Source organism: Meriones unguiculatus, chromosome X (genome assembly GCF_030254825.1).
Source record: "Meriones unguiculatus strain TT.TT164.6M chromosome X, Bangor_MerUng_6.1, whole genome shotgun sequence".
In the NCBI taxonomy this organism is placed as follows: Eukaryota; Metazoa; Chordata; class Mammalia; order Rodentia; family Muridae; genus Meriones; species Meriones unguiculatus.
The window spans coordinates 15,927,993-15,953,965 of record NC_083369.1 but is presented as its reverse complement, the minus strand read 5'-3'; the positions used below and the strand labels follow the sequence as shown (position 1 = coordinate 15,953,965).

At 37.4% G+C, this 25,973-nt stretch overlaps 1 protein-coding gene and 1 long non-coding RNA gene across 2 annotated transcripts in view; one reads left to right on the top strand and one right to left on the bottom strand.

Annotated features, from left to right (window-relative positions):
• Positions 1–2,165: 2,165 nt before the first annotated feature.
• The window catches only part of LOC132650148 (uncharacterized), a 51,602-nt gene continuing 27,794 nt past the window's right edge, over positions 2,166–25,973 (top strand). Inside the window, exons 1-2 of the long non-coding RNA XR_009588541.1 lie at positions 2,166–2,218; positions 17,646–17,707. This is a non-coding gene — a long non-coding RNA (uncharacterized LOC132650148). The remainder of the gene's footprint in view (positions 2,219–17,645; positions 17,708–25,973) is intronic.
• Zdhhc15 (zinc finger DHHC-type palmitoyltransferase 15) overlaps positions 6,640–25,973 on the bottom strand; it is a 138,084-nt gene continuing 118,750 nt past the window's right edge. Inside the window, exons 11-12 of the mRNA XM_060375733.1 lie at positions 15,312–15,388; positions 6,640–10,912 (exon numbers count right to left, since the gene is read on the bottom strand). Coding sequence (XP_060231716.1) covers positions 15,342–15,388 — 47 coding nt within the window. The 3' untranslated portion in view covers positions 6,640–10,912; positions 15,312–15,341. The remainder of the gene's footprint in view (positions 10,913–15,311; positions 15,389–25,973) is intronic.

Sequence of the window (25,973 nt, the reverse complement as noted above, 5' to 3'; positions counted from 1 at the left end):
CCACTGGAGAAAGTTTGGTTTTTCCTTTTCAAATAGGTGTCAATAGCAGATAGCTTGTTGTTTCGGGGTGGAAACCAATGTCCATTTCCCCTTTTAAATGCTGGGACTTTGTCTGACTTGCACCTATTCAGGCTCTGTGCATGATGCCATACTTCTTGAGAACTATATATCTTGATTTTTTTTTCAGCTCTTTTGGTGTAGTTTAGTGGTAGATTGTTTGCTTAGCATGTTCAAGGTCCTGGGCTAGATTGCCAGTACTTCAAACAAACAAACAAAAAAGATTATTTTTTGTCACTTGGTCCCTTTATAATCCCCTTGTGAACCAGGGGATAAACTTACCAATATTTGTAGAAAAGGCTGTTGGAAAATTGATAGAAATCATTGTATCTGTGGAGAGTTTTGGGTGATATCGCCATCCTAACAGTACCATGTCTCTATATCCATGAAGACTGGACATTTCTCTATTTATTTACATTTTTTGCCATTTCCTGGCATAATTTTTACTATATTTCTGTGTGTAAGTCTTTCACCTCCTTAGATAAACTAATTTCAAGATACTTGTTCTTTCAGGTGAGATTGTAAATGGAACTATTTTATTTCCTTTTCGGATTCTTAATTGCTGATTTTTAGAAACAACACTAGTTCTCTCATGTAATTTTGCTGAAATCATATGTTAATCTTTTGATTTCTTTTGTGTTCTTTGGAATTTTCTGTATAGAGACTCTTATCTGTGAATAAAAATAGTTTGTTTCACTTTTTCCTTTTCAGACTTGTCGAATTACTATGGTTTAAATATTTTCTAATTGCCCTTATGATTTCTTGTTTGGCCCATTTCTGTTTAATAATACAATGTTTAATTTCCAAATAATTATGACATTTCTGATTTTTTTCTTTTATTGATTTATAGTTTTGTTATCTTGTACTCAGTAGATTTCCTGGGCTGCTATGATGGAATACTGTAGACTGGTTTTCTTAAACAGACAATTTTGTTGAGTTCTGTCTTCCTGGCTTGGAGAGAATGCCCAAACAGTCCTGCAGTGTGTCTTCTATTCCCCATTAATATTCTCGAGCTTTGTTCTGGGACACAATAAAAATATTTTTGAATAATTCGATCCTAATAATACTTGTTTTTAAGGTTTGTTGGACAGCTCCAGAACACCCTTTATCATATTTCCCTCTGGTATTCACTTGTGTGTATTTAGATTTTTCTATGCTAGCTGGTGGCAAAATGTACTGTTGATTGGCTTGCATGAAATGCAAAGATTATTTTCCCAACTTCTTTTGTTTGGTTTCCTGGGTTCCCACTTTGAAAAATCATTGCTGTATAGTATTAATCCATGTACAAGCTTAAAAGCCATTAAAACTTCAAGCTTACAACTTCCACAATCCCGTAAGTGACAAGGAGTTGTTGAGCAAAAATGAATCCAGTGTCTATGAAGATTTTTCTTGAAGAAAACAATTCTGACATTTCAAAACCTTTGTCACTGTCACTAAAAATAACACTGACATGTGCTAAGTATTCCAAGAGCTGTCATCTTAAGATTCTTTTAATTTGATGAGAAACATTTGGTCCTCTGTTGTTGGAAGAGAGGACAGTGTATAGTACCTGCTGTGTGCACAGCCCATCTCTCTAATATCCTCAGAAACCACCATGCATTTACGCATTCAAATGCTTCCGAGCCTCAAGTAATAGTGGTAGAGGATTATGGAAATAACAAGTTTGGAAAGTAGAATAAAATCAGTGTTAGGTTCATACTAATTGGTAACTGGTGGCTCAGTTTGATAATATTGTGCTGGGTCACATTCAGGTACACTTATTTGATTTGCTGCTTATGTGAAGATGGAACATAGTTTAAAGTAGAAACTGTGTGTGTGTGTGTGTGTGTGTGTGTGTGTGTGTGTGTGTATGTGTGTGTTGCTGAGATGGAGACCAGGGTTTTACTCATGATGAGCAAGTTTTATCTGTAATCCAAGACCTACAACCCCCAGACCCAAGGCAGGAGTTTATAACTACCATATTTGAGAGCCACTTGGAAGCTTATTAAACTGCAAAATTGTGTGTGTTTCATATACATGTGTTTAATGTGAAGAATTTTGGTAGCCTTTTACAGAATCTAAGAGGTGTGTATGACCGAACTAAGAGTTCTTTTCATCTCCTCCTACAGAAACTCTTCTTCTCATCAAGCTCTTCCCTACTTTGATCTTCTTTTCTGACCCAGTAAGTTAATTCTGATTGCTTGCATGAGTAAAGGGTTATGTACTGCAGCATGGACAATTTATCAATGACTCTACCACTGATGAAAATAACACCTCTTCCCCAGTACTATAGTCTTTCGAGTGCGAACTTAATTATTTAAAATTATTATTTTTTATTTCTGAAAAGTATTCTTATGTAGTCCAGACTTTGTTATGTCACCAAGGATGACCTTGAACTCCCACTTTTACTCTAAAGTGATAGAATTATAGCTATGCATCATAAGTCTAAGGTTTAAAATAACATCATAAATTTGTTAAAACAATCAATGCTAAGGTTTAAAAATAATTGAGCTGGGGAGATAACCCCATTGGTAAAGTGCTTGCTATGTAAGCAAGAATACCTGAATTCAGTTCCCAAAATTCATATAAAGGAAAATCCATATGTGCACACACACACACGCACACACACACACACACACACACACACACCCCTCATATGATTTCAAACCCTGTCCCTTTTCCCTCTCTCGTATTCTTTGATTTCTTGTCAATAATTTTAATGAAAATGATGAATCTTGATAGTTAAATTTATTATGAACTTGAGGAGGGACATGTGTGGAGGAGGGGGAGGAAAGGAGGGGGAGGAAAGGAGGGATTGGGAAGGGAGGAGGGAAGGAACTAGAGGGGGGATACAAAGTAAATAAAGTGTAATTAAAAATAAAATAAAATTAAAAAATATTATGAAGATATAGATTCAGTACATTGCACCACCGTAGAAAGACTCCATGTAATAAATAATTTTTTTTGAGACAAGGTTTCTCTGTATAGCTTTGACTATCCTGGACTCGCTTGGTAGAACAGGCTGGACTCAAATTCACAGAGCTTTGACTGCCTCTGGCTCCCCGAGAACTGACATTACAGGCACAGGCTACTATGCCTGGCTTAATAAATACATTTTTTGTTTGTTTTGTTTAGTTTGTGATCTTTAAAAAGACTCATATGAAGTGGTTTCTGATGGTTCTGGCTGTTCAAAACTCTTAGGTGAATAAAAAGCAGAAAACTTCATAAGCTTATAACCAATAAAATATTTAAATAATAATGTTCTAGTATTATAGATATGTGCCATCATACTGTTGAAGTATTCTGAGATGGGAGGATAAATTGAGCTCAGGAGTTGGAAAGTAGCCTGGGGATCACATTGGGGACTCTAAGACTCCTTTCAAAAAACAAAAAACAAAAGTGAAGAACACAAGAAATAGGTGCTTCCAATGGCTCTGTTAAATTAATCATACTGAGTTGGTGCCAGAGTGACAGACTGAAAATCTGAAGTTGTCTCCAGGCCACTCAGTTAAAGGACAACTTTAGAAAGTCAGTTCTTTTCACCATGTAGGTTCTGGAGATTGAATGCAGAAGGTTAGGCTTGGTTGGTGTCCTTTGCCTGCTGGCCTAGAATCTTAAAAAAAAAAAAAAAAAAAAAATTGACATAGAGTTGCCCCATATAGCCTAGGCTGGCTTTTACTGACAGTTCTCTTAGTTCTCTTACCTGCTTCAGCTTCTTGAGTGCTGTGATTGTAGGCTTGAACTACTAAATCAGCAAGAACTGTAGTCAAATCATCTATCTACTATTCTACCCTGCTCCTCTGTTCTAGGGATGAATTTTAGGGCATCTTACGTTCCACACCTGCACTGTATCCCCAGCTTTTTAAACATACATACATACATACACACATACACTTACTTATTTTTATTTATGTATTTATATTTATACTTATTTTTGAGATACTTTTCCTAGGTTATAGAGGTTGGCTTTGAATTTACTCTGTAGCCTAACCAGGCCTTGTACTTGCAATCCCTTACTTAGCCTGGGATGACAGGCTCAAACCACCCAGGATTGGCTTAAAAAATGTACATTGTTTTGTTTAGAAACAGGGTTTCTCTGTGTAGACCTATATGTCCTGGATTAGGCTGGAACTAGCTCTGTGGATCAGGCTAGCTTCAAACTCAGAAACCCTCCTGACTCTGCCTCTTGAATGCTGAGATTAAAGGTATGTCCCACCACCACTACCAAACAAAAACTGTAATTTTTAAAGCTTCAAAAACAGATTATCAGTGGACTAGGGGAAGGATGTGGGGGAGGGGAGAAGAGGGAGGAAAGGTGGTTACTCGGAAATGATGGAGGTTGCTACAACTGGGATACAAAGTGAATAAATTGTACAAAAAGAAAAACATAATTAAAAAAAAAAACACATGTAGGAAATAGCTTCCAAAATATAGAGGAAATAATAGTTGGTGTAAAGGGGTTAAAGATGTTGATATTTCCTATTTCATTTTGGCTTATTTGCCTGGTGTTTTACCTTGACAGTTTTATATTGTATAGGACACTCAACTGTAGTGTCCTGTAGCCCTGCAACCTGCAGACTCTTTGTGATTCAAAAGCAACTTCGGGTTTTAATTTATGGGGTCTGCCTGGAATACATTATTCTAATAAGTGCTGTTTAAGGTGTTTTATGTAAAGTGTCTGGGTGGATTGGTAAGTATACTTTAATGAAATTTGGATTAAGTTGTCAGTCATCTACATTCTGTGATGTTTTAACAGCAAAACTTTTGCTTCCCTTATACTGTGACTTGTGTATATCTTCACTGAAATTCTCACATGCTAGAGCTGGGTTTACTTGAGAATTTGTTAGCATCATCAGGGTCTGGGTCTAAGACTAAGTCATAAAGTTGACTTGTATATTTCAGTGAAGGTTTATGAGGAAATTTCCTTTCAAAATCATAATCATATTCAGATATTATTTTCAAAAAGGTTTGCTTTAAGATGTACTGTTTTCTTTGTTGAGTTCGGAATCCTCTCGAGTTGGTAGCCTCAACACCAAATCATGCAACTGTGTAAGAATATTTTGATATTCAATGAGAAACTGACTTGTTTTTCAATGTCACTGTGTATGGTTAGAAAATTAGATTTGAAAATTTCTCTTGCTTGCTTATATCAGGAAAAATGTACGCTGATATGTTTACATATTCCTATATAAAGGACTCTATATATTTACATCTTTATTTATATCTATAAAGTTTCTTTTTGAATGTCTATGCCTTGAATTTCCTTGGTAACAACCTTAACTCAAATAAGATTCTTATATAGAGGCTTCTTTTATGTCTTTTTCAATCTAGAAAGAAATTACTTTTCTTTTGTTTCTAGTACGCTGTGATGTGAATTAAACCTGTTTGAGGCAGCTGCATTGTAATGTACCAAATGGCATTTTCAACAAAGATATTTAAGTTCTTTACCTAGAACAAAGTAAATACATTTTTAAAGACTAAAACTAAATAAAAGACTAGTTTCTGGGTTTCTGTTGCGCCTGGGTTTCTGTTGCTCCTGACCTGTACAGGCTGGGCCTCTCCCAAGTGGTTCCAGTTCTCAGATAGTATTTATTCAGTCACTAATCTTCAGCTGACCGCGCTCTCCATTTCAACGATTTCTGCCTTCTTTCTTGGCTAATGGTAGGGGAGAGGGATTTCCATTCTTTTCATAAAGAGCTTTTTTGTGCGGATGATGCATCTGTTGATGGAACTATTATTTATGCGTGAGTGCATGTGGAAATGAGAGGACAATGTTAGATGTCTTCTCCCCGAAACTGGAGCTCTCTGATTCCTTTAGGTTGACTAACTAGCAAGCCTTGGAGATGCTCTGTTGCCTCTGCTTTCTCACTGCTGGGATTATAGGCATGTACCACCTCTACACGTGGCTTTCTACAAGGGTGCTGGGGATCCAAATTCAGGTCCTCCTCCTCAGGCACCTTACCAAGCAAGCCCTGAAAGAAGCTTTACCTTGGCAACCTTGTAGGCAAATTTTCAGTTGGCTCACTTGATGATACTGGTTTCAAATATTTCTCTAAGTGTGTGGTTTAGGAGCAAGTGGGCTGCTACATGCTTCCCCTTCTGGACTATTGCATTCTTTCTTCAGGGGATATACTTTTGGAGACCAATAACTACAGTTTTCAGTATGAGAAAAAGCAAAGCAGACTTGAGAGCATGTTTAGACACATAAAACAAGACTTTTCTTTTTACTTCTCATAATTGCAAAGTAAAAGACAGAAGGCGTGTGAGGCTGAGCAAATGCTGAACACGATTAAGTGCCATTAGCCTGGTCAGTGTTCTATCAAAAAGCCATTACCATTAATTTCTCGGCTCTACTCATATAAAAGAAAAACACTGAAAATGTAGGAGTGGGTGTTCACAAGACGAGATGTAACAGAGGAATCTATATGCCACATCTACCAACCCATCTGGGAGGGCGTGAATTCTGTTGGTTTTCTGGAAAACGAAATGTGCAGAACCTACCCTCAGGGTAGCTGAAGCTCTAGCCTTCACCAATACTGTTTTTTTGTTTTTGTTTTTGTTTTTTTTTTTTGCAAAATTATAATAAAGAAAAGACAGAACGTATTTATGTATTTTAGTTTGTAGTTTTAATAAAGGGCATAGGAACATAAAGCTGACCAGCATTTTTCAGAATTTCTACAGCAAGACACATCGTTTTAAGAATACTATATAAATACATATCACTGTAAGCAGACTGATGGCAAAAGGGATTTATAGCAAATTGGCAACTTGGTCTTAACTGTACAAGTTCCCCATTGTCTTTCCTTTTCTGACTCTCCAATACATTCCATATCTTACCAAGACCCAGACCCAGCTTTCCTGCTGTGTTCCTTTGCTTATTTAGACAGCAGGCTGAAAACAATTACTTTGCGAATGCACCTTATCTTATTGTTCTTTTCTTTTAACCATTCCCCACCAAAAACCTACATCCCAATAGATTGAATTCATTGTGTGTTTTAACTCATTCTGCTGATGAATGTTAAAACTAGGCTTAGGCCTTTTGGGGAAGTAAACAAATCAAGGACTGCATGCTAGGAAGAGCCACCCACATGCAAAGGCTACAGCATAATCTGATACTTTATAGGTATGGTTAAAGTAATGCAAATGGTGTATACACTGTCCACCATTTCCTCCTGATTGGACAGAGTGCATGGATTTTCTGTGAGCTTGGAACTTGCAATAGGGTCTGATGGTCTTCTTAGATGTCCTCTGTGCCTCGGCACAGGACATGTCTTTCAGCCCAACTAACACTCTTAGCCACTCAGAAGATAAAGGAAATGTTCTTCATGTCCTGTCATTTTGGACGTCATTAAAAAGGAAACACAGAATCATCCCTGTAAAATATTAGTTCTAATGACCAAGCAGTCTGCCTTAAAGGAAGGGTGTACATTCACGTCCATGTCCAGAGGTGTAGATATCTGTGATGAGAGTTGAAAGATATAAACTATGATTGATTGTTACATTCCTGTCCGTTGGGGCATTGTTAAGTGTCAGGTGTATATTGCAATAACACATACACAGTATTCTTAAAACATACTTGCTAGGACTGTGCTTAAATATCAACTAACATAAATGCCTACACTTTGTGCAATTTGGCACGAACGTGAGGAAGCCCATTATTTTCCCTGGAAAAATGAACCCTGAGATTGGGCTGTCTGGGTCCCCTAGGAGATTATGGCACTGGCTAATGCCATCTAGAGTGAAATACACGTCTTACAGGGCCATTTGAGGGGAAGAGGCACATATTGTATTAGAAACTAAAGAGCTGTCTAGATTGCAAACTTCAAGATTTTGGAGAAAGAGGGACTCTTCTGGAATGTGATTCTGTTCTCTTTGATCCATGGTAACTCTTACACTAGGAAGCCAAGTTTCTCTAACAGTGGGCTGTACACAATACCTATGTACTTCTGGGTGGCATGTTATCTCTTTTTCTTTCATTTTTGGAAGAGTAATTTCCATTCTGCCTCTTTTCGAGAGCATTGCTGGAACAAGTGGAAGAACATTAACAAAGTACTCTAGGCTCTGCAAGAAAATACTCTGCACTAAGAACATGGAAGAAAAGAATAGAGCATATTTGTTTGCTTAGAAATTCTGTAATGGTTAAACTTTTCATTCCAGTCCTGCAAATAAAAATATGTAAGAGCACTAGGGAGTTACATAGCACCTTTCAGCTGTGGGATATTAACAAGTAGCTCCATTTTCCAACCGTGGAAGAAGAGTACCAAAGATTGGGGGATGAGATCCCACAGAAGTTATTTAGCAGGTTACAAAGAAAAAGAACACAAATGAGTGAGGTCAGGGTGTGCTGATTAGGAAACAAACCTGTCTTCTTGATCAATAACTAACCATTTAGATGCCTATATACAGTAATCAATACACAAAGAACCTACGTATAGGGATATTATCAATGTCTATAAACTAGTGGGATCAAGATACTAAAGCAAGAATAGGGTTTCTTCTTTCTCCAAGCACCCAGAGAAACCCCTGGTTTATTTGGCTCTTTGGAGACACTGGAAGTCTTAAGACACTGACCAATCAGCTTGTATTAACCTGAACTTTACCTTCCCAGTGCTTCCCTGTAGGAGACTAACACTGTCTTTTGTGAAATGATGTCTATGTGGTCTGACTGCTAATACTCTCTACGGAGGAGGTGTTCCTGATGCCTTCCTCACATCACAAACAGCAGCTTCTGTACTGTACCACAGCAGAAGACCATAGATAAGGTCAGGGAAGGTTGCTTTGATGCTGATTTCCTGTGAAATGCTGCCTGCACCCCTTTAGAGAAAGGTACATCCGTACAGGACTAAAAGGCAAGGCCTGGGGATCATAAAGCCATGTTGATAGCCAAATATGCTTCCAAAGGAAACCTAGAGAGGAGAAGTGCTTCAGGAGCATGGAAAGGGAAAGTTTTTCACACGTGAAAGTATAAATTTTCACCATGAATCTACCACGCACAGTCTTCGAGGTTGCTCCTTAATCTGTGAGTTTTAGAAGCAGTCCCCAGGTCCTTGCCCTAAAGATTTGTTTATTTCTTGTGTTCTCTCAAATGAAAAGCAGACTAATATCCATTTGATGCTAAATGTCTCACCTTGGCTCTAGGGGGACCAAATGGGTCCATTTGGTCGTTGCTTTAAATAATAGCTGGGTTGTTTTCCTTCTCAATTTGCACTGGGGCACCAACACAGATTTGTTTGTGCCAGGGAACTCTTTTTCACTCAGAAACTTTTAGCGAGAATAATTTAGGAAACACAACTATCTCTTAAGGAGTTCAATTCCTTGATAACTGTGAGATGTCTGTAACTCCTACTGATCTCTGTTAGAGAGTTGGGGCTTTTATTGTCAGCAGTGAAAAATGAAAAACATCAATACTCTTAGGTACTATTATTATAAAGAAGCAGCATTAGTGTCCATCTCATTGATCCAGGCACTAGGACTGAAAGGAAGGCTGGTTATAAATAATTGGGGAAATGGATGTAAACTCTCTTAATGGCTGAGCTGCCACCGAAGCTTAAAAAAGAGGACTGGAATATCACTGTTCAGTTAACTCTGTGCATTAACTCCTGCTGGGAAAACACAGACCTTTAGCTAATCCTCAGGCTAGTGTCGTATCCAAAACTTTATCTTCTTCAACAGAATTTTAATTATACCTGAAAATCACCCTTAACTCTTTTTTATAAAATGGATGGGTCATAACTTAGGCTTATAGTATTTCTACCATTATAAAAGTAATTTACAAAGGCTAAAATAAAGCTATATAGCAGATAAATGATTAAAATAGAGATTTTGACCATAGCCTGGCATTAAAGGTTTTTAAGAAATTAATTCTTTTTTTTTTTTTTCAGGATAGGGTTTTCTTTCTTTCTTTCTTTCTTTCTTTTTTTAAATGTAATCCAAACTGGCCTGAAACTCAGTACAACCAGGCTGGTCTTGACCTTGCAGTGATCCCCCTCCTCTGCCTCCCAAGTGATAGGATGACAGGCACGCACCATCATTCCTGGCCTTAAAATGTTAATTATTATGCTTACAAAAACAGAAGTCTGATCTGGTCTTACATATTAGCTGTGGTGCTTTCAGAAAATTCTGTGACAGGACAAGCTTTGCATTGTTGCTCAGTTCTCAACAGGATCTTGGTCACTGTCTATTTAATTTCCTTAAATTTCAGATACATTTTTTTTCAGGCAGGGTTTCTCTATGTAGTCTTGGCTATTCTGGAACTTGGTCTGTAGACCAGGCTGGCCTTAAATTTACAGATATCCACCTGGTGAGTGCTGGGATTAATGGAATGCACCACCACACCTGGCTAATAATATAAAGTTTGTTCGGAGTTCATCAAATATTTGAGTTGCTGTTTAGGTGAAAAGTATGATTAAATCCAAGGGTCAGTTTTTAAACCTTGATATTTGGCAGAATTCTATATCGATACATTGTGCATATACATGTTAATATATGCCCATGAACATAAGCCAAAAATCATGTACTGACTCCCATCAATACCAGAAAGACCCTGCAGAAAGACATGGGTAATAATCTTTCACGGGGGAATTAGACTCCAAGGTAATCTTCTGAATCCCTTTTTACCTGACTAGACTATATTTTAAGATATATATTTTACACTCAGGCTTTCATGGACTGGGGGAGAGTAAAAAAGAAAAACTGGCTTGAAGCAATTGTTTCCAAACTGAGTTCAATCAGCAAAGTAAATTTGCAAAGTCCCAAACTATCTGCACAGCAAGTATGTGATGAAACTCGCAAACTGTGAAGCTTTCAGTCCAACATGGTGATGTGTTTTGTGGTTGTTCTCAGCGCTGAAGTCTGTAAACCTCATGGTAGATGGTTCCTGGGGATGAAAAGCAGAAACTTCCAAGTGAGTTGAATAATTGCAAATGAGCACATAGTGACATCTAGTTAATAATTTGTAATCATTAAAATCATTTCATGAAAATGTTTTTTTAAAAAAAGATGGCTTAGAGGGTAAAAGCACTTGCCATCAAGCCTTATGACCTGAGTACAATCCCCAGAAATCACATGGTGTAAGGAGAAATTTGACTCCTCCCAGCTGTTCTTTGACACCCACTGCTTTGCCATTAGATGCATCAGAGAAACAAACAAATGTCAATTAAACATTTAAAAAAGAAAATATATTCATATTAGTAACTTCACTTCTGTATTCTGTACTATGGAAATGATTCCAACTGATTTATTTCCAAGGATAGTGTTCAGAACTTTATTCCTAATAATGAAAATATAGATACAACTTTAAAGTTAGATGCAGTCTACGCCACACACACACACACACACACACACACACACACACACAAACACACACACGACAGAGAAAGAACTTCATTTATACAGCATTTTCATATAATCTTGTTAATTGTAAAATAAAAAATTAATCATTGTATGATATTTTCTTAGAATGATGGAAGCAGTTTCATCAGGCTCCTACTACCAGATACTTAGTACTGAGTTCTATTTTAAAAATTCTGACAGTATAATAAATTGATAAACAGTTGTATAGAACTCTGGTTAATTCATTTAAATACATTCCAAAAATGCATTTACCAGATAAAATATTATGAACGTGTTAACACTTTTATATATGTCACCAACTTGCCTTCATTCAAACAGATGACATATAAATTTAAACATATCTGAAATGATTATGAATACTTGCCTCACTATGTCTTTGACAACAATAGGTAATATAATTCATAAAGCCTGATTGATTTAGTAGATAAAAACTGGTAAATATATTATGTTAACTTAAATTTTTATAGCAACATTGAATGATTTTCTAATTTATTTGTTGATTTTATTGATTATATTGTTACATCTTTTGACTATTTTCTTTTTTTTTTGTTATTTAAGTATTCTTTGGAAATATAACATACGGAACAGATAATTGCAGCAATCATGTAATGGGCAGAAGTGTAATACTGTCAAACCAAATTTCTAGAAACCAGGTTAGACAAACATATATGGGCTAAGAAATGCTTGTAAAGTAAGAAAAACTAAAAATAAGGTCCTTGTAGGAGCTGTCTGCTACTCTCCAATCTATTAGTTCTTTGTTTTCCTTAATTTATTTTTAAGAAACTTCATAACCAAACCTTTGAATGTTTAAAATATATATTAATATATAGTCTTTCTGAATAGTGGTTTAAAGAATAGGAAAATAGTAGAATATAGTTTAATGTATAGCATTGTACAGTCTTGTGGACAAATAAGAACCTTTTCACTGCTTTTTCAGTTTAGTGAAAACAGAATTCTTGGCAGCGGTTGATGTAGCATTTTTTTGGTAGGCAAAAATGTAACATGAGGTCAGAAAAATCTGGATTTTAGCCACTATTGTTGTGCTTATAATTTGCAGGACTCTGGAAAGATCCTGTCCAAAGACCCAGTGTCTATCTCTAATAGAGTAATAATAATATTTACCTTTCCTGGTTGTTAAGTTTAAATATGTCCAGTACTGGCACAGTTCTGTTCAATACCTACTATTCCTCCCCTGCTCAGATGTAGCCCTTGGTAGCTCAGTATCCAAGTGGGTATCCTAATAAGGGGAACAGGGACTGTTTCTGACATGAACTCAGTGGCTGGCTCTTTGACACCCTCCCCCCACCAGGGAGGAGCAGCCTTGCTAGGCCACAGAGGAGGACTTTGCAGCCAGTCCTGAAGACACCTGATAAAACAGTATCAGATGAAAGGGAAGGAGGTCCTCCCTTATCAGTGGACTTGGAAAGGGGCAGGGAGAAGCTGAGGGAGGGAGGGTGGGATTGGGAGGGAATGAGGGAGCGGGATACAGCAGGGATACAAAGTTAACAAACTGTAACTAATAATAAAAAAATAAAAATTAATAAAAAAAGAAAATCTTTTGACCATTTTCTAACTGTTGTGTTTTTCTTTAATGAATTGCAAGAAATTATTAAAGATGCTAGTTTCTGTACACTGTATATTTTGCACATTGTTTTTCCTTTCATTTTGAAGGAAATACGTAGAATCAGTGAATCTTTGTGTAAGAATTGTGAAAATAATTCTCTTTTATATATAAAAACAGAAACAAAAAGTTAGTGTTTGTTAATTATTTTTAAAATTATATGCATGTGGGTATTTTTCCTGCATCTATGTCTGTGCACCATGGCATACAGTGCAGACAGAGACCAGATATCCTGGAACTGGAGTGAGAGTTAGTTGTGAGCCATGTGGTTCCTGGGACCTGAACCTGGGTCTTCTGGAAAAGTAGTCAGTGCTCTTAACCACTGAGCCATTTCTTCAGCCCCAATGTTTGTTAATCCTAATTTACAAACATGGGTATTCATTTTGTACTTATTTTTTTTAATTAAGTCTCTTCAAAGGAAAATATATACTAAATTATAATTTTGAACATATGTAATGTGTTCAACTATCTTATGGAGAGATATTCAAGTTGATTTAAGATTGGAGATTTTACAAATATCATTTTAATCACTATAGATACTTTAAAGTCTTCATAGTCTTGGTTGTCCTGGAATTCACTCTGTATACCAGAGATCAAACTCAGAGATCTGCCTGCCTCTGCCTCCAGAGTGTTTGGATTAAAGGTGGGCACTACCAGCTTCTTGACAAGTTTTAAAATATTTCTCCCACTCTTCCCTCAAATGGTCTATTATTAGCAGAACATAGTTTTGTTGGTTCCATTAACCAATCACCTAATTTATTTAGCTAGTGTTCCCTAGAAAAGGTATTCCTTAAAGGTAATTTTGCTTCCTCAGGGAAGTAGAAATAGTGTATTTTGTGGTTAAATACTTATTCAGGATGTTCATGAAAGGCTAGGGGGACTCGCATGGTCATGTAAGTTTGGGAAATATCTTACACCCCAGTGGGGGATCCACAATATTCCTTGGCATGTTAAAAATCCTAACATGTACTGCTATAAAGGCAAGGTTCCATGACTTCGTTAGGAGATGACAAATTCAAAGGGTGACTACAATTACTACCTACTGAGTCATAAAACAGCTCTTTGAAAGTCCCAAGAATTTCTACATGAAACATGCTTATATGTTATTCTCTAATAACACCTTTTTTTTTTTTTACCAAACAATTAACATGTCAGAAAACTAGCATTTCAGACTACCTTTAGACACATACTAAAATAAAGAAGCTTCCTAGATAATGAGGATGTAGATATTAAAATATCTTACCAAAATGTCAAGCATTTCATTAAGACTTTGAATAAGAAAACAGACTTAAGTGTTCTCTATTTTAAGCTTTAGTTATAAGTGAAGTTCATAGCCAGGAGACCATCAGGCCTTTAAATGCAGCGTCACAATGGACATAGCATGACCGGAAGTCATACAATCCTGGGATCCAATTTTAGGTTAGCCACTTGACAGCTGGGCAACCTCAGTTAAGTGGATTGACTACATTTCAGTTTTCTCATGAGAAAAATGTGAGTTCTAACAGTAGCCTTTGCATAGCTGATGGAAGTACCTAGCAAAGTAATTGGCATATACAAGGTAGAGTACCTCGGCATAGTACCTGTACTTATATCAGCCCATAGCAGAAGTTGTGCAGGGACATGACTGAAGACAGGAGAACTCAAAATCAGATGGAGAGGTTTCTGAGTAACTGTTAGTTTTTTTTTTTTTTTTTTTCATGGGAAAAGAAGTGACGTCTTAACCAATTCAGTGCTTTGAGTGCTGTGGCATTTCTGTAACTAAAAGTCTCCTTTTAATATGGAATCCTACTGGTCTTATTTACTTGTAAGTGTTGCAAAGAGAAGGCTGTTTAGCTTTTCAGCAGGCCAAAGAGAATCCTGTGCAAAAAGCTGCCTGCTGCTGATAACAAATTAGTAGCATGTTAGGAAGGTAAGAGTAGGTTATTAACAGACATAATGGAGTCAGGCAAAAGAACTTATTTATAATCTGTACCGTTTCAGAGACCTGGAATACACTGCGACAAGGTTTATAATTCACAGTATGAAAGGAAATAACCTGAACAGGATATTTGGCTGTTTTTTGATCCCCTGGGGTCTTTCAGCACAAGTGAAGTACATGTGAGTTTGAAGAGAATAAAGGCATCTTTTTCAGTACATTGCACAGGGAAATTATGCATAGAACTTCTCCTGTGTGTAACGAGGGGGAAAATTTAATGCCTTGCTCACCAGAATGAGGTCATACATACTAGAACACTGTAGTTCTGCTCCCAAGGCTGCTTCTTAGGCTAGGTGGCACAGAATGTGCCTCCTTCAGAATACTGACCTGTCAGAGCTGCAGAAAAGGTGAAGACTGCTATGTTTCGATCTCCACAGCAAGAGAAGATGAGCCTTCTGGATAGTCTGTAAGATTGAAAAGCACTATTAAGGTGTTGGGGTCGATGAGTGATTTAAGCTTTAATAATGTTTCATTTACAAATGTAGCCATTCTTGTATTCGGGGCATAGATATTCAGAATTGTGATGTCCTCTTGGTGGATTTTTCCTTTGATGAGAATGTAGTGTCCCTCCTCATCTTTTTTTGGTTAATTTTGGTTGAAAGTCTATTTGATTAGGTATTAGGATGGCTACTCCAGCTTGTTTTCTGGGTCCATTTGCTTGAAAAACATTTTTCCAGCCCTTTACTCTGAGGTAGTGTTTATCTTTGTTTCATAGGTATGTTTCTTTGGTGCAGTAGAATGTTGGATCCTGTTTCTGCACCCATTTTGTTAGTCTGTGTCTTTTTATTGGACAGTTGAGTCCATTCATGTTGATAGATAATAGTGACCAATGAATGATAGTTCCTTTTATTATGGACTTGGTGGTGTTGCTGTGTTTCAATGCTTGTTTTCTTTTAATTTTTCTGTTGTGAAGTTATCTATATCTTGAGTTTTCTTGGGGGTACAGAGCTAAACAGAGAATTCTCTGTAGAGGAATATAGGATGGCAGAGAAACACCTAAAGAGATACTCAACATCCTTAGTCATCAGGGAAACGCAAATCAAAACGATCCTGAGATTTCACCTTACACCCTTCAGAATGGCTAAGATCAAAAACTCAAGTGACAACACATGCTGGAGAAGATGTGGAGAAAGGGGAACCCTCCTCCATTGCTGGTGGGAATGTAAACTTGTACAACCACTTTGAAATCACTCTCAGACAATTTCTCAGACAATTAGGAATAGTGCTTCCTTAAGATCCAGCTATACCACTCCTAGGCATGTATCCAAAATATGCTCAAATATACAACAAGGACATTTGCTCAACCATATTCATAGCAGCTTTATTCTTAATAGCCAGAATCTGAAAACAACCCAGGTGTCCATCAACTGAGGAATGGATACAGAAATTGTGGTATATTTACACAATAGAATACTACCCAGCAATTAAAAACAAGAAAATCATGAAATTTGCAGGCAAATGGTGGGATTTAGAAAAGATCATGAACTCAGTGGCTGGCTCTTTGACCCCCCCCCCCCCGAGGGAGGAGCAGTCTTGCTAGGTCACAGAGGAGAACAGCGCAGCCAGTCCTGATGCAACCTAATAGGCTAGGGCCAGATGGAAAGGGAGGAGGACCTCCCCTATCAGTGGACTTGGAGAGGAGCATGGGAGGCGATGAGGGATGAAGGGTGGGATTGGGAGGCAATGAGGAAAGATGCTACAGCTGGGATACAAAGTGAATAAAATGTAATTAATGTAAAAAAATTTAATTAAAAAATGGAAAAGATCATCGTGAGTGAGGTATCCCAGAAGCAGAAAGACACACACTGTATATACTCATTTATAAGTGATTTTAGACATATAATATAGGATAAACATACTAAAATCTGTACCTAAAGAAGCTAAGCAAGAAGGAGGACCTTAGGTGAGATGATCAACCCTCACTCAGAAAGATAAATAGGATGGACATTGGAAGAGGGAGAAAACAAGAAACAGGGCAGGAGCCTACCACAGAGGGCCTCTGAAAGACTCTACGCAGCAATGTATTAAAGCAGATACTGAGGTTCATAACCAAACTTTGGGCAGAGTGCAGGGAATCTTATAAAAGAAGGGGGAGAAAGAAAGACCTGGAGGGGACAGGAGTCATGATGCAGGCGTGTGTGTGTGTGTGTGTGTGTGTGTGTGTGTGTGTGTGTGTAGGGGGAGACTCTGCTATGACATTGTTACTATATTGTTTCAATCTTCCAACCACCAGAATTGCAAGACAGATAAACTACTTCGTAACATAGCCTCTGATAACTTTGTATATTAACAGAAAATGGACCAAAAAGGCAGTCAAATGTCCTACTGTCTGTCTTACATGGGTGACTATTTGGTCAGTAACATTTCAGCTTTCTGTTCAATCTCCAGAGGCAGCTAACATCTATAGAGCTCCAAAGACTAGTTCTGTACACAGAACCCTTGATAAGCACAGGCACTGCATGCCAAGAGTGATAGACAGAGTATTTTATTTATAACATAATCTGGTCCATAATACTGGCTTGTATTTGACTTAAACAGCTGTAGTAACAGCTCAACACCATCTGTCTTTAATGAAATGTTTTGAGTGCTGTTACTCACAAAATTACCCAACTTGCTGTTATTCCATTGGACATAACTGAGACAGCTATTATATGATTTTAGGTGTTGGTGTGCTTCTGAAAAGGAAGGAGACACTGAGCTGCCATGGGCTACATCTATAAAAGGTTTGTGGATTAATAAAAAAACATCATGTATGGTACAAATGTTCTGTTTCTGACCTCTAGCTTTTTTGAAGTGGAAAATTCACTCTGAATCACCTTGTTTAACACACAGATAAGCACTTCCTTCACAGTCCCAGCATAATAATGTACATGGCATTTTGAGATAAAAACATTCACAGTGGTCACACCCTACAATGTATAGTAAATTTTCTTTTATGAAACCAATGTGGTGTTGAAAGCGCTCCCCAAAGTGTGAGATCTCTGAAGTCTGAGGCTAACTAGCCAGGGTGGGCTACTTTTGCCACGGTAGGCTGGCAAAGTCATGCTACTGAGTTAATCGGGCCAACTTCAGACTCATGAGAATTTCTTCCAAAGGGGAGTTCTAAAAATGTTTGTCTTTAGAATCAGGACACAATTGTTGATACAAGATTCGAATCGAAGTCTACCTCTCCCATCCCTCTCCTCCTTCTCTCTCTTCTGTCCTTCCCTTTCTCTCTGAAAGCGTTTGCTGTGACTTTGCAGCCCTCATGAATCAACTTTCCACATGCTGATCTAACAGGCGCGTACCATCATGCCTAGCTGGCTTCAGGACAGAGTTATGTCAGAACAGAAATCAAATAGAGCGGCTCAATCTTCAGTGAGGGGTGGAGAACAGCTCATTTGTAAAACAATGGGACAAACAGGTAGCGAGTGCTCAAACACATATCATGAACATCCTGAGAGGGCAATCATTAGCAGCAACGACGTTTTCTTTCTTTTTAATTTTTTCTTTTCTTTTTTTAAATTTAATTTTTATTTGTTATCTTAATTGCAGTTTATTCACTTTGTATCCCAGACGTAGCCCCCTCCCAGTCCCACCCTCGCTCCGCCATCTCCTCCCATGCCCCTCTCCAGGTCCACTGAGAGGGGAGCTTTTAAGTGCTATAAATGTCCTGCCCTTGTTGCTTACGAGAAGTGGTGCTAATGAGCACTTTCAGCGCTCATCACTAGCAGAGAGATGGCTGCTGTCTTGATACATTTTAGGTGTGTTCGGCAGTCAAAACTTCCAGAAGCTGATCTTTAGGATTTTGCTAAGTGCTGGCTTCTTTTACTTTGGCCCAGAGTGACCCACACTCTGATTTGGCACAACACTCCCATCAAACAAGGATTTAAATTAAAATAATGTTCCTGTGGGCACGGGTGCTTAGATGAAAAACCTGATTTTCAACTTCTTTCATGGCTTCCTTCCCAGGGTGAGACTAAGTTAAGACCGCATAGGTGAGGCATGAGTTGAAAAATAGCAGAAACGTTAAAGAACTGTGTTTTGATTAACAGAAGACAAATAACAATATTTAGGGAGTCAATTCAATGTCTCTTACAGTCTGCAACTACACCACATCCTCCATTCCCCTGCTCTTGCTGTTTATACAGTAGTGATGTCCCTATTATCAATAAAAAAAACATGTCAATTTTGTCTTAATGTATGCTGGCTCAGCTCTGATTTTCTTATGCTATCTAAGATCTATATCCCCCTTTTCTTTAAAATCTAGGTTACTACATGAACCCTTGATATTCTATGAAGCAACAGTGTGTGTGTGTGTGTGTGTGTGTGTGTGTGTGTGTGTGTGTGTGTGATTAGCCACTGGTTCTCAAAAATTAGAGCACAATGTGGAGAATTCAAGAACTTGAGTCATGATTGCTTCATGACACATTATTTACTTCAAGTCACATTACCTTTTCCCTCCAGCCTCAGCCTTTTCATCTGTAAAATAGTATTTCTGGGTAATCTCCCGTGAATTTTGTGTTCTAATGTTCTAACCATGGGGCTTTCTACTTTCTCTTTCACATTCCCTTGTCCATGGAATGTACTTCATTTCCTTACTTTTGTTCTCTTCCTTGATTAGCAATTCCAGGTTACATTGGTTGAACTTCCATGTCTACCCCAAATGACTCCCATATCATTCTAGTTCAATGGTTCTCAACCTCTGGGTTGCAACCCCCGAGATAACATATCATATAGCCTGTCTATCACATATTTACATTAAAATTCTTAACAGTAGCAAAATGACAGTTGTGACGTGACAAAATGTTTTTATGGTTGGGATCACCAGAACAAGAGTTGCTGTATTAAAGGGTAGCAGCATTAGGAAGCTTGAGAACCACTGCTCTAGTTGGTGTACTATTCTTAGCTATATAAAAGGAAGTTTTTTTTTTTTTTAGCTTTGATCCTTTATCTCCATTTCTACAGTCACTGCCTGCCATGAAGCTATTAAAACACATATCCAGCTTTCTGTTATTCTTCCCACTTCTTATTTCAAAATTCTAATTCATTCTATAACCTGGTGCTTCTACTATCATTCTAAAACTTATCTTTAATTATCAATAATAACTGAAAGCTATAATGTTAATAACTATTTCCGATTCTATAAAATCTAGCAAATCCTCTACGATGTTACCTCCAGTATGACTTGTACCTATTGCCTATGTCATTTATTTTTTCTAGTAGCCTTATAACATTTACTTGAATTCATGCATCTTCTGTGAAAGACCTGTTTGAAAAAAACTTCAAGTCTCTGAAGAAAGAAATTGGAGAAGATATCACAAGATGGAAAGATCTCCCGTGCTCATGGATCAGTAGGATTAACATAGTGAAAATGGCCATTCTGCGAAAATCTATCTACAGATTCAATGCAATTCCCATCAAAACACCAACACAATTCTTTACAGACCTTGAAAGAAAAATTCTCAACATCGTATGGAAAAACAAAAAACCCAGAATTTCCAAAATGATTCTGTACAACAATCATCTGGAGGTATCTCCATGCTTGATCTCAAACTGTACTACAGAGCAATAGTAATAAAAACTTCATGGTTTTGGAATAGAAACAGAATGGTGGATCAATGGAACCAAATAGGAAACCCAGAAATAAACCCTCACATCTATGGATATTTGATTTTTGACAAAGAAGCCAAAACCATTCAATGGAATAAAAGACAGCATCTTCAACAAATGGTGCTGGTCCAACTGGATGTCTACATGCAGAAAAATGAAAATAGATCCATATTTATCACCCTGTACAAAACTAAAGTCCAAGACCTTACAATGAAACCAGACACACTAAATTGGTTAGAAAAAAAAAGTGTAGAGGAGCCTAGAACTCATTGGCACAGGAGACAACTTTCTGAACAGAACACCAACAGCACAGGCTTTAAGATCAACAATCAATAAATGGGACCTCATGAAACTGAAAAGCTTCTATAAAGCAAAAGACACTGTCGGCAGAACAAAACGACAGCCTACAGACTGGGAAAACATCTTTACCAACTTTATATCTGACAGAGGGCTAATATCCAGAATTTATAAAGAACTAAAGAATTTAAAAAGCAACAAATCAACCAATCCAATTAAAAAATGGGGAACAGAGCTAAACAGAGAATTCTTGATAGAGGAACATAGAATGGCAGAGAGACACTTAAAGAAATGCTCAACGTCCTTAGCCATCAGAGAGATGCAAATCAAAATGACCCTGAGATTTCACCTTACACCCATCAGAATGGCTAAGATAAAAAACTCAAGTAACAACACAAGCTGAAGAGGATATGGAGAAAGCAGAACCCTCTTCCACTGCTGGTGGGAATGTAAGCTTGTACAACCACTTTGGAAATCAATCTGGCGCTTTCTCAGACACTAGGAATAGTGCTTCCTCAAGATCCAGCTATAACCACTCCTAGGCATATATCCAAAAGTTGCTCAAGTACACAACAAAGACATTTGCTCAACCATCTTCGTAGCAGCTTTATTTGTAATAGCCAGAATCTGGAAACAACCCAGATGTCCCTCAATGGAGGAATGGATACAGAAACTGTGGTACATTTACACAATGGAATACTACTCAGCAATTAAAAACAAGAAAGAAAATCATGAAATTTGCAGGCAAATGATGGAAACTATAAAAGATCATCCTGAGTGAGGTATCCCAGAAACAGAAATACACACATGGTATATACTCACTTTCAAGAAGATACTAGACCTATAATATAGGATAAACTTACTAAAATCTGCATACCTAAAGAAGATAAACAAGAAGGACCTGGGGTAAGGTGACCAAGCCTCACTTAGAAAGACAAATGAGATGGACATTGGAAGTAGGAGAAAACAAAAAACAGGACAGGAGCCTACCACAGAGGGCCTCTGAAAGACTCTACCTAGCAGTGTATCAAAGCAGATGCTGAGACTCATAACCAAACCTTGGGGAGAGTGCAGGGAATTACATGAAAGAAGGGGGAGTTAGTATGACCTGGGGAGGACAGGAGTTCCACAAGGACCAGATATATCTGGGCACAGGGGGTCTTTTCTGAGATTGATTCTCCAACCAAGGACCATGCATGGATATAACCTAGAACCCCTGCTCAGATGTAGCCCATGGCAGCTCAGTATCCAAGTGGGTTACCATAGTAAGGGGAAGAGGGACTGTCTCTGTCATGAACTTAGTGGCTGGCTCTTTAATTAAAAAAGATTGTAGGATAGGAACAAAAAACAATTCATGCATCTTTGCTCTTCCTTACAATTGTCATTAGTAGCATTTACCCATTTTTATCAATATATTTATTTCCACTTTTGAGAAAAGGAAAGTAAAAATCATAACAATGTATTGTTTAAAAGTCACTGAACAAAATGCTAGTACAGGTGATAAGGTGAAAACAAGTGAGTATAGAGAGAATACACAGAGAATTATGGTCCTAGAATAAGGAAGCTATGTTAATATTGTGAGTTTACCACAGCCTTTAGTACATATAACATCCTTTAAAACTGTGATACAGAAACTATTTGGCAAAAAATTCAGGTTGTTATTTTTTAATTAAATTTTTATTTTTTATATAAATTATAATTTACTTATTTTGTATCCCAGCTGTAGCCCTCTCCCTCATTCCCTCCCAATCCCACCCTCCTTCCCTCATCTCCTCCCTGCCCCTCTCTAAATCCACTGATAGGAGAGGTCCTATTCCCCTTCCATCTGACCCTAGTTTATCAGGTCTCATCAGGACTGGCTGCATTGTCCTCCTCTGTGGCCTGGCAAGGCTGCTCCTCCCTCGTGTGGGGGGATCATAGAGTCAGCCACTGGGTTCTTGCCAGAGAGAGTCCCTGTTCCCCTTACTAGGGTAACCCACTTGGATACTGAGCTGCTCAGCTGTCTGAGCAGAGGTTCTAGGTTATATCCATGTATGGTCCTTGGCTGGAGTATCAGGCTCAGAATTTCAGCTTAACTTTTGACCCCTTAGCATTGGGTGGGGTTAGAGTTGAAGACAGCTTGGAGAAAAAGGAATTGAAACTGAGGTACAAAGAGAATGGGCTTCTCCAAAAGTCACATGTCCAAACTAGTAATTGGGTACTGTTTCCCATGCCAGAACTTTACTCATATTTCTTCATCCTTCCATTTTTGGCAAGTGAACCAGAGGACCTGAAGTATTTTCTTTTAAGTGGAGCCTTAAAATATATAAACGGAAAAGGAGATAGAAAAAAGGAGAGATACTGAGTAGTGCAGTAATTAAAGTTTGGATTTGGAGACAGGATCTATTACTCTGCTCTGTGAGTTTATTTGAAATTGAGTTTCATTTTTCTTCTATAAAATGGCGTTACTGAATATTTACCACTCTCAAAATTGATTATGATAATTAAATATGACAGGTTCTATAAATCACCTGGTATGTAACAACAGGGAAGTTCTCATCTAGTACCAAATTGCCAAAACTCTTTACTGAAACTAGGCTGCTTTCTTCTTACTCTGTTAGTTTGAATTCTATTTGAATTCTATTTTTATGGTACAAATTTTATTATTCTGCTCATTTAGTCAAAACATTGTTCATTAAGCTGTGTGTGTGTGAGAGAGAGAGAGAGAGAGAGAGAGAGAAAGAAAAAGAGGGAGAGAAAGGGAGAGAGAAGGAGAGAGAGACAAGTAGGGAGGGGGTTATTGTGTAGCCCTGGATAATTTCAAACTTAAAATATTCTTGTCTCAAGCCTCACAGAGTATTGGGATTATAAGCATTCTGAGAAAGCATGCTGAGAAAAAAAATATTGTATTAATACCTGTAATTTTAAGTAACTTTTGAAAAGTGTCTTATCTTCCAAATAAATTGAAATAATATTAGTTTCTCCATCATTCTCCTTTTTTTTCTGTAATATTTTCGGTTAACCATATAGATAATCCTACTCTAGAATCACAATATCTCTTACATGTAAGAATAAGAAAAAAAAAAATAGACTGTTGGAAAACATCTACTTACCTAACCACCCCAAATATCTGTATAATAAAGATATGACTCACATAAAGACTAATTTCCATGTTATTAGTATATATCAACATGTTTTGAATTCCCATATAAAAATCTGGTAAAAAAAAATTTATCAAGGCTAAGGACTTTTCCATAGCTGCCCCAATGTATTGACCACCCATTTGAAATAATGACTGAAGAAGTAGTGGTTTTGTTTTTTTTTTTTTTTGGAAGAGAGCATGAATTTTAAGATTTTTTTTAGTATTATAATTTAAATACTCACCTCCTACAGGAACGTTTAAAGATGTACAAGCATGACCACATAGGTTCTGTAAGACCTGAAGAGGTAAGTGATGAAGTAATGTTTTCTCCAAGCAAGAGTCAATGGCTGTCTCTGCCTGGTAGATGACTGAACAAAAATTTCACCAGAGAGGCATCTTTCGAGCAACACAGCTTTTGATTGAAAGGACTCTTATCTCCAAACTAGAGCTCTTGTATACAGGATGTGCTTGGAGAGTTGGAGTTCTGATGAAAAGAAGTGCTCTCTCCAGTCCTCTTAGAAAGGCCCAGGGTTTAGAGCAATCTCTGCTACACGATGACAGCATGTTTTCTTAGGACTGTCACTTCATCATCTTCTGAAGAAAATAGTTTCCTCACATAACTCCTCTGATCAAAAACTTTCAGTAGTTTCTGACCACTGACAGAATAAAGATTTTGGTCTTGAGCTTAAGTGTTAACCTGATTAGATGCCGATTTACCTGCTGAGCCAATCTAACAATCTATTCATTTGGTCAATGTCACTCTGTATTGTGCTTTGTTGGGAAAGTTTTCATGTGTATATCTTATCTCACCCAAATATTGCAAGACCCTTGAGTTTACAGACTATAGTGTGTAATGACATTATGACTTCAGGATACACTCAATACATGCTAGTTTAGAACAAAAGACTTTTCATAATAGTAGAAACCAAAAGATTAAAAACAAGTCAGAAACATTCTCCACCTTGAGCAGTACTTTGTGTAAGCAAAGCAGTAGGAAATTAGATAGATTCAAGACCATTCAGAGCTTGGTTAACTTGTTCCTGCATGCCTATATGTAAAAAAAATTCAAATACTGGGGACAAAAAATCAATACTTTTCTGGGTAACTGGTCAACAAATGGAAGGCAGGACAATGATTCATGCAAGTACATTCATTCACAACAGAAGGTTGTATTTGTAAATTCAAGCAAAATTTTCATTTCGTATTGTAGATATTTTTTTTTACTTGATAAAAATATCTCTGAGGATATAATTAAAAGTTAGCCAATGAAATCAAAGTTTCACTTATAGTATTGTTAGTTGGAATTAAAAGCAGTTTTGGCTAGCTAAGTAATATTTGGGTCTTTTACTGCTGGATTCTTTGGAAACGTTTTTCTTATCAGAGTTACTGCACTGATTAGTGTTTAGAAGAAGCCATACAGAATTATTATGTTCCTTGACCTGGAACTCTCTACTGGAAAATGGAATGGGCAATGGAAAAGCTGTGTGAGAAGTCCTTTTGAACTGAATTTACCTTCTTTACTAGGAAATAAAGCAACTTAGACTAACGGATATAAGAGACATAGTTACAATTGGCAAATGCTAACTTACTATCAAAGTCAAAACTGATTTCAGTACCTAACGGATAACCACTAACTAGGATTCTTTGAAATATGTTTTTGAAGGCTTAAATTTGAGGGTCTAGGTGAAGGAATCACTTGAAATGCCAATTACTATTTGTTTAGATTTAGCATAGAAAACAGGAATATGGAAGTTTCTATAAACCCCAGAACAACTTGAGGTTTATGCCTAGACTCTGAAGAAGCCTCACTGACTCAGGACCACCCAGGACTTCTGTGACTTGCTTCTTAAGACCCTGGAAATCAAATCCATACCTAAGTTAGTAACCTTAAGGAAGGTTAAGGAAGATGTTGGCTGATCAATCACGATATACACTTTAGGCTTTTCTTAGAACTATAGGCCACTTGCATCAGTGTAAAA